This window comes from Pangasianodon hypophthalmus, chromosome 9 (genome assembly GCF_027358585.1).
Source record: "Pangasianodon hypophthalmus isolate fPanHyp1 chromosome 9, fPanHyp1.pri, whole genome shotgun sequence".
Classification (NCBI taxonomy): Eukaryota; Metazoa; Chordata; class Actinopteri; order Siluriformes; family Pangasiidae; genus Pangasianodon; species Pangasianodon hypophthalmus.
Genome location: NC_069718.1, coordinates 6600722 through 6608789, shown reverse-complemented (window position 1 = coordinate 6608789; position 8068 = coordinate 6600722). Strand labels below are relative to the sequence as shown.

The following is an 8068-nucleotide window of genomic DNA, read 5'->3' as shown; positions in this document are numbered from 1 at the left end:
CTTCTTCAGTTCTTCACTGGAGCTGTGAGGCTACAGGGCAGCTACTATTATTATTGTTATTATTATTATTATTATTACTGTGTTATTATGTACATGTATTAACCTAGTTTTTGACAACACAAAGTCTGTGAACTTAACATAATTTTCACTTCTACACTAGAGGGCAGTGTTAACACACGGATCAGTTTTGAGTCATTTACTTTTCAGATTTGTGTAGCAAACTCTTAGTGTAATAATTCTGCACCATTCATTCATGCAAACACTTGTTTTAGTTGCCTTGAAAAGTGTATACATGTTTCAAGGTACATAACTGGATAGTAAAGACCGCTGTCTATATTACTTGTACCATGAAGAACAAAAGTGCACCTATACAGTAGAGGAGAGTGGGGTAAGTTGTACCATTTTTCTCATAAAAATATTCTCCAGGTTTTCGTAACACAATAGGTAAATAAGGAATAACGCACTTTGAGACAGTATCACACCACCCCAGTATGTATTATTTTCATATAACAGCACAGTACACATTGCTTTGTTCCGCTTTTAGCACAGCAACTTCCCAATGATTACAATATTTAATTTATTACTGGAAGTCGCATCACTTTTTTTTAATGGCTTATAGTTGGATTTATTGTTGTGGAACGTCCAAGAGACAAGTTAGTTCCTGTTCTCACTTACGTTATAACAACTATAAAATCGTGAGTCACTCCCTCACCATCATCTCCTCCTCTCTCTCTCTCTCTCGCTCTCTCTCTCTCAAAGTTAACAAGACAGTAAATGCTGCTTGTCACTTTATCGATAAATTCCTCATGACTTTTTCCCTTGTTTGTAATTTTTACTGATGGTTTCAAAGTGCTAACACTGGAAACTCATAAATATTAAATAAAATGAATTTATTATTAGGCTTCGATTATGTAGCGCGTCTGCTGTACAAGTCCCTGTGTATGAGCTGTTACTATAGAAACAGTAACATATTAGAACGAGTGTATTAACATTACACATGGAAATACTGTCAGAGTCATGCTGTTATATAAAATTACTAATCAGCACCTTCTGACCAATCAAATTTGAGTATAGCTAATGAATATTCATAATAAAGAAATAATTTTCACGTTAATTTTAGATGAATAAAATTGAATTAAAGGATTTAAATGTACCATGATGTGTGATCAGTTACTGTAAGGATACTTTAAGTATACTGACGTATAATATCCTCTATACTGTAAATATATTTTTGCAGATTATTTTATCATGTAGTTTTATTATGTTTGCACCAGATGAAGCACTTTCTTTGCTAAAGCGTATATTTAAGTAGGTGCATAAACGTTGGGTGTGTTGCATGACGCTTGTGTACATCACTCACACGAATAACAGCTGATAATATGCTCTGGTGTTTAAACTTCGTTCTTGTGCCGCAAAGTTTTCCAGGAAGGAAACCGTTATTCCAGTGGAATCTCTTTCTGTACCCTGTTACAACTGACCCCACACTGTCGACCATCTTGAAATCAGATATGCTAGTTACGCAGCTTCTATCAATCATGCTAACCGATCGACAACCGGACAGTCATTAAAACTAGCTTATTTTGGTTACAACACACAATTCATAATGTTCTCCAGATTTGAAAATTACTTTCACACCAAAAATGTGACTTTTGCTGATAAATTCTTCAGACGGCAGACGATGCTACTGAGCATGTGCAGAGTGATCTGTATCACTGTAGCTTGTTGCTGATTGGAGCGATTGATAATGTCACAACAGACCCCACTCTCCCCTACACTTATATCCCTACTAGGCCAATAAATCTGAGCCAATTCCCTGTGCAAATGTGCCGTTATTATTGGTGTGTACGTTACACAACACACATCTTTAATGCAAAAGCACTTGAAGTATAAACAGACGTGCCACTGATGGCTGTACATTCACACATGATCATCCTAACTGCTCTTATCCTGTCGAGTGCTGCCTTACGTAAAGCTCTCTTCATGACGTTTATGTAAAGATATGTGATTGTGCTGACGCTGTTGAGGCCACATTGAGTGCAAAGGTGATGGTGCTGTACATCAGCTGAACTGCTTTCGATAATTCCTAAAAAGCTTTTAGTCAATACATGAAGGAGAAAAAAACTTTTATGTTCATGCTTCAGGTTTGTAATAAACCCTGCTGCACTGCCTTGTGGGAAAAGGATGGTATGATGTCATTTTGTATAACACAGCATCTTCAAATTTCCCGTGAGGCCACAATATAAATGCCACAGAACTCTGCAGCTGCCATGTTAGCATTCAGTTATTTGGCTCAAGAAACTTCTAGAGTAATTTCACTAGTTTATGTGTAAAACTTTTCCTTCCCTCTGATTCTGCCACTTTAGTCTTTGTGACAACAAACAATACACTCATTCTAATACATTATTGTTTCTATAGTAAGAGCTCATTCACAGGGACGTGTATGTCGGATGCGCCACATAATCCAGGGCTGATAATAGAAAGATTTAAAAAAGTGCTGTTTAACAAAGAAAAACATGTAATCATTGATATGATTTTATAAGTTTTCTGTGAGGAGATGTTATATTTAACATTTATGGAAGGAGTCTCCAGCTTTGTAACAGGCAGCAAGTTTTCCACGGGAAAGTTAGCATGAAAGTTAGCATGTTAGATTTATTAATCAGACTTTTTTTTTCCTGATTAAGGAAAAAAAAGACAGGCTGGTGATGGAACTGCCGTTTATAGCTGCTATAACATGAGTGATACCTGGAATTAACTTGTTTCATGGATATTCCACAGCATTAAATGTAACTACAAATGGTTAAAAAGCGCCAAACGCATAAAGGCTGTATATAATTGACTAACGTTCACGTGTGCGCTCTCTGTAAAAGTCCCTTCCCGTGTTTTGCACTTGACTCGAGACTCCATCCTGCCCCTCCTCTATTTACCATCTCTATAGAAAAGCCCATTTCTCCAGTCATTACAGAGACCCTGCTGTGAGTTACACGACCTTTGACCCTGCATTCTAAAGTGAATTAGTTGCTGTGAAAGAACGAGTGCACAGGCTGGATTTAGGGAAGTGATGAAAGACATTTCAAAGATGAAACGCCGCCACAGAAGAGACTTGCCACATAAAGTAGTAGAGTTTGAATGGGAAATGTTGGGGCCGGGTTCTTTCCACAGAGATCTAACACTTATTCGTGCTTGGGACGGGGTTTCTGGGACGGGGTTTAGACACTTTTATTTTATTTTTTTTTTTTTAAACAAGATTCTTTAATTTTCACAATTCATTTTCAACATGTAATTTTAAGATGATTGATTTATTTTCACCTTTTTTTACACATTTTTACGCAATTCATTTTCCACAAGATTTTTAAACAATTTCTATTTATTTTTTGCATAATTTTTATGGTTTGTATTTCAAACAATTTTTATATTTATTTTTATAAATATATTTATTTTACATTTATTATTATTATTTTACACATGACTTAAGTAATTTTTTTTATGGTTGAAGATTTTCTAGGTTTTCAATAGGTGTTGTAAACCAGCTGGTTAATCCCTTTTTATCCCCAATTTATTTGTTGCCAATTTCCACCCACTAGCTGACTAGCTGAAGGAGCAAATTCTCACTTATCACACAACAGCATCCTCTTAGACACACAAACCCAACCTTGGTGTCTTTTCGCTCTAGGGAGGAAATGAGGGTCCAATCGAAACACATACACTGATACAAAATAGACATGATGAAATATTCCTGTGAGGTGTTGTTCTGGTGTCAGGTCCCTTTTAAGAACAAACGCTGGTGTCGCTTCAACACGTCATCAGGGAGTCACAACCTTTGAGCTTCAGCAATATTGAAGAAAATCTGCATTTCCTGCCACTTTAATGAAACTCCTATTGTAAACATTTGCCTCTTATCATTATAGTACGGCTGCAGCTACTCCGAAGATAAAGTAGACCCATTTCTACAATCTGTTACATTTAGATCTAAAAGTAAGCAAAGCAGTACACCAAAGTCCTGAATAAAGAAGGAGAGTTGAGTAGAGGTGCAGCTTTTCTTCATTCAGTATTGTGAAGAAACTGAGACGCCTCCCTCTGAGACTCAATAAGAGGCTTCATTGTCCTCCTGAGAGCGTCTCGTCCTGATCTATCCAGCACAAAGATCCTCCTGAGAGGCTTAAGCTAATGTGCAGGTGTGTATGTGTGTGTGTTTGTGTGTGTGTTAAGCTGCCTGCAGTTCCTGCCTCAAAAAAAAAAAAGAAAAAAAAAAAAGAAAAAAATCTGAACTAAGTGGAGCTTCATAGGTGTAGATTTGGGTCAGAACATTCAGGCTTTTAATGGAGGATAAATCCGACAATAGTTTTGTCTCACTCTCTTCGGTGACATCACACACACTTCACTCAGTCTCAGTGCAAGCTTTTCATAAGTTAGAAGATGATTTAAACATTACCCGAAAGATCAGGAAAGATAAAGTACTTATGGATGGCGGTGAGAAACTGAATCCGAAGTTGTTGTTGTTGTTTTATGCTTTGTCTTTGACTTTTTCAGGTAAAAAGCGAACAATACTCTTGTGTTCCCTGATCAAAAGCCATTATCCTAGCTAGCTCTTAGCTACACCTACCTCTTAGCTAGCTAGCTAGCTGATGCATTTCATCTGCCACTAACTGTAGTTTCTGTTTAAGTATTTCTGTTTTCTCCCTTAAAGCATACATAAATACATTTTCTAGCCATTTAAGAAATAAGGAATAAACCACTTGGAGGTGAGCTGTTACAGGAAAACAATCATCGACAAGATGGTGTGATGTATCGCTGATTATTTTCCTATAACAGCACATCCTGTAGTGTTTTATTCCTCTCATACCACAGCAATGTGCCAACGATTACAATTTTTAATTTATCCATTTATAGTTACATTCAGATGTTGTGTAACGTCTACAGGACAAATTTCTATCATTGTTTGTTTTTTTTTTTTTTTTTTTTTAAACATTTATGGAAGGAGTCTCCAGCGCCAGTGCTCTGTTCCAGTCACGGGGAAGTCTTCAGGATGGAGGAGTTGGAGCAGAACTAACGTTCTACATCATTGAATGTAACTATAAATGGATAGAAATTATGATGCATCATTCTTTAATAAATGAAGATTTTAAAGGAGGTATAAGAGGAATAAAACTTGATGGGTTTTTGGAAAATAATCAGCCTCGGGTGGTAGCAGCCACTGGTTTATTTTCTTATGTCTCATCGTGTTTTATTCCTGAGATACTGAAAACTATGTTAATTAGATTTTTTTTAAAACTAAACTCTAAGTTAGTAATATTTGTAGTGATCTAATTCTGTTAAGCTCACAGCCTGAGTTGTTGTTCTTGGCAAATCTTTTTTAGATAAGCCTGACAAAACCATATTATCCCTCATATTGATTTTCACGTTTATGTAGCCAGGCGAAACAGCTTGTTTGTTCTTTCTTTGCTCCAACACACTCGTGTGTCTCTGCAGGATTGTAAGGAAAAAAAAAAGCCCTGCATTAAAGGAGCCCTTCAGGCAGAAATGCTAATACAGCTAGTCTGGGAAGGTCTAAATGATTCCTTATGTATAATGCATTACGCTATTATGTAACTCCTGCTAACTTTCATAAAGGTTTTGGGTTAAACATCCTTTTTTAACTCACGGCTAAGAAGAAACTGCGTCTATACACAACCTCAAAGTTCCAGCGCTGTGGGTTTTTTTTTTTTTTGAAAGAGTTTCAGCAACAATCCTTATAACAACACAAAGGATAAAGAAAAGAAGCCTGAACGCACAGACATGGCATGGACGCTAAATTCCTGTTTGTAAGGATTTTTTTTTTTTTTTCCTCCTCTTCTTGAACTATGACTCGCCTTAATAGAAACACGCATTATGTGGTGTATTTTTCAGACTGTAAGTCACTCTGCTGTACGCAGACGCAACCTCCTGAACGCTGAACAAATCAATATCCACGTCACTTAGTTGTGAACTGAATGAATGTACCAGGCGTTCTTATAATAAATGCTCCGGAATCTTTGAGGAAGGTTTCAGTGTCTTTAAAGAAGGTCCCTGAATCTATGAGGAAGGTTCTGAAATCTTTTGGGGAAAAAAGTTCCAGAATGTTTTGAAGAAGGTTCCTGGGTTTTTTTTTTTAATAAGTTAACTGATTTTTTTTTTTAAAAAAGGTTCCAAAAACTTTTGAAGAAGATTCTTGAATCTATGAGAGAGGTTCCAGTATCTTATGGAAAAAGATTCTAGAATGTTTTGAATATGGCTGCTGAGTCTTTGTGGAGGGTTCCAGAGTGTTTTGAAGAAGGTTCTAGAATGTTTTGAAGATGGTTGCTGAGTCTTTGTGGAGGGTTCCAGAGTGTTTTGAAGAAGGTTCTAGAATGTTTTGAAGATGGTTGCTGAATCTTTGTGAAGCGTTCCAGAATGTTTTGAAGAAGGTTCCAGAATGTTTTGAACAAGGTTCTAGAATCTTTTGAAGATGGTTGCTGAGTCTTTGTGAAGGGTTCCAGAATGTTTTGAAGAAGGTTCTAGAATCTTTTGAAGATGGTTGCTGAGTCTTTGTGAAGGGTTCCAGAATGTTTTGAAGAAGGTTCCAGAATGTTTTGAAGAAGGTTCTAGAATCTTTTGAAGATGGTTGCTGAGTCTTTGTGGAGGGTTCCAGAATGTTTTGAAGAAGGTTCCAGAATGTTTTGAAGAAGGTTCCAGAATGTTTTGAAGAAGGTTCTAGAATCTTTTGAAGATGGTTGCTGAGTCTTTGTGGAGGGTTCCAGAATGTTTTGAAGAAGGTTCTGGAATCTTTTGAAGATCTTTTGAAGAGAGTTGCTGAATCCTTGATGATGATGCTGATGTTAATAAGCTTGTTTTAAAACAGCAAACCACGTGGCAGTGAAATACAGACTGACAAACTGCAGTGTCATTCTCCGAGTGTCATTTCTGGCCTCAGAAACATGTACAGAACACACGTCTGATACGGTTCTGACTTACTACTTGGTGTAAAAACAAAAGTCGTGTTATGCCTTCCTTCCTGTCCAACGTGTTCTCTGGATGGTTAAGATTCATTCACTTCCTTAATGGGTTCTACTTCGAGCCATTTGTTGTACGGTTTTACACACTACTGAGAGAACGACAAAGCAAAGAACCCGATACGATTATTGAATTGTAATGGATAAAGATAGTAATAGAGATAGTCATGCTTACTCATGATGTGTTTTTATTGTGTGGCAGCAGATGTGTACATCTGGCACATGACATGTTATTCCTGGATATTGGAGATAATTTGGGGAAAATTACACATTTTATTCCAACAGCTGAATCGCTTTTAAATCACAAAGTGTACATGATTGAACCTCTTCTGGTAAAAACGAACCCAGCTCGAATAGTACTTTATAGTTTAGAGAATACGGTAAAAATATATCTAATAAAACATTGTGTAAATGGAATAAGTCTTCAAGAAGACATTACAACAAAATCCCTTTTTTTTTAAAAGCAAATCCATCTGGAACACGCAACACTGTGGAATAACCGTTCTTATTTTGGTTCACAAATCGAAACTAATTTACATTCATATAGATATAAACAATTTAAGAAACTCAACAAAAGCAATGCTTTTATCGTTTTGCTCATTTAGAGTCTTTCAGTTTTGTACATTTATTCTGATATTCACATATACACATATATTATAGACACATACTGCATGTATACATATATTCAGATTTCAGAAGACTCAATCCTTTCAATCCAGGGAAGACCCGAGGGCTCTGCTAGAGCCCCGCCCACCACAGCTCCAGCCCCGCCCACCACAGCTCCAGCCCCACCTCCTCGGAGCTGCTGCAGTTCTCTCTCCAGGCTCTCGTTTTTGTGAAACATCTCGAGGTAGCTGGCTTGCAGCTCTCTCTGATAGCGAAGCACCTTCTCCTTCTCCAGCTGCCACGTGCTGCGCTCGGCGTCGAAGGCTGACGCCTGAGCTTCGCTCTGACGCCGCTCCAGCAACAGCTCGGCACGGAGACGCTCTTCTGTGGCGCTGCTCGTCCCGCTGTCCTCACCCGGAGTCTGGTGGGAGGACAGGTTCTGTACCGACTTCCCCTGC

General features: G+C 37.6%; 1 protein-coding gene across 4 annotated transcripts in view; it reads right to left on the bottom strand.

Moving 5' to 3' along the window:
- Positions 1–4199: 4199 nt before the first annotated feature.
- The window catches only part of n4bp3 (NEDD4 binding protein 3), a 40943-nt gene continuing 37074 nt past the window's right edge, over positions 4200–8068 (bottom strand). For all 4 annotated transcript variants that reach the window (XM_053236657.1, XM_026947346.3, XM_026947345.3 and 1 more), the window contains one exon: positions 4200–8064. In XM_053236657.1, coding sequence (XP_053092632.1) covers positions 7690–8064 — 375 coding nt within the window. In that variant the 3' untranslated portion in view covers positions 4200–7689. The remainder of the gene's footprint in view (positions 8065–8068) is intronic.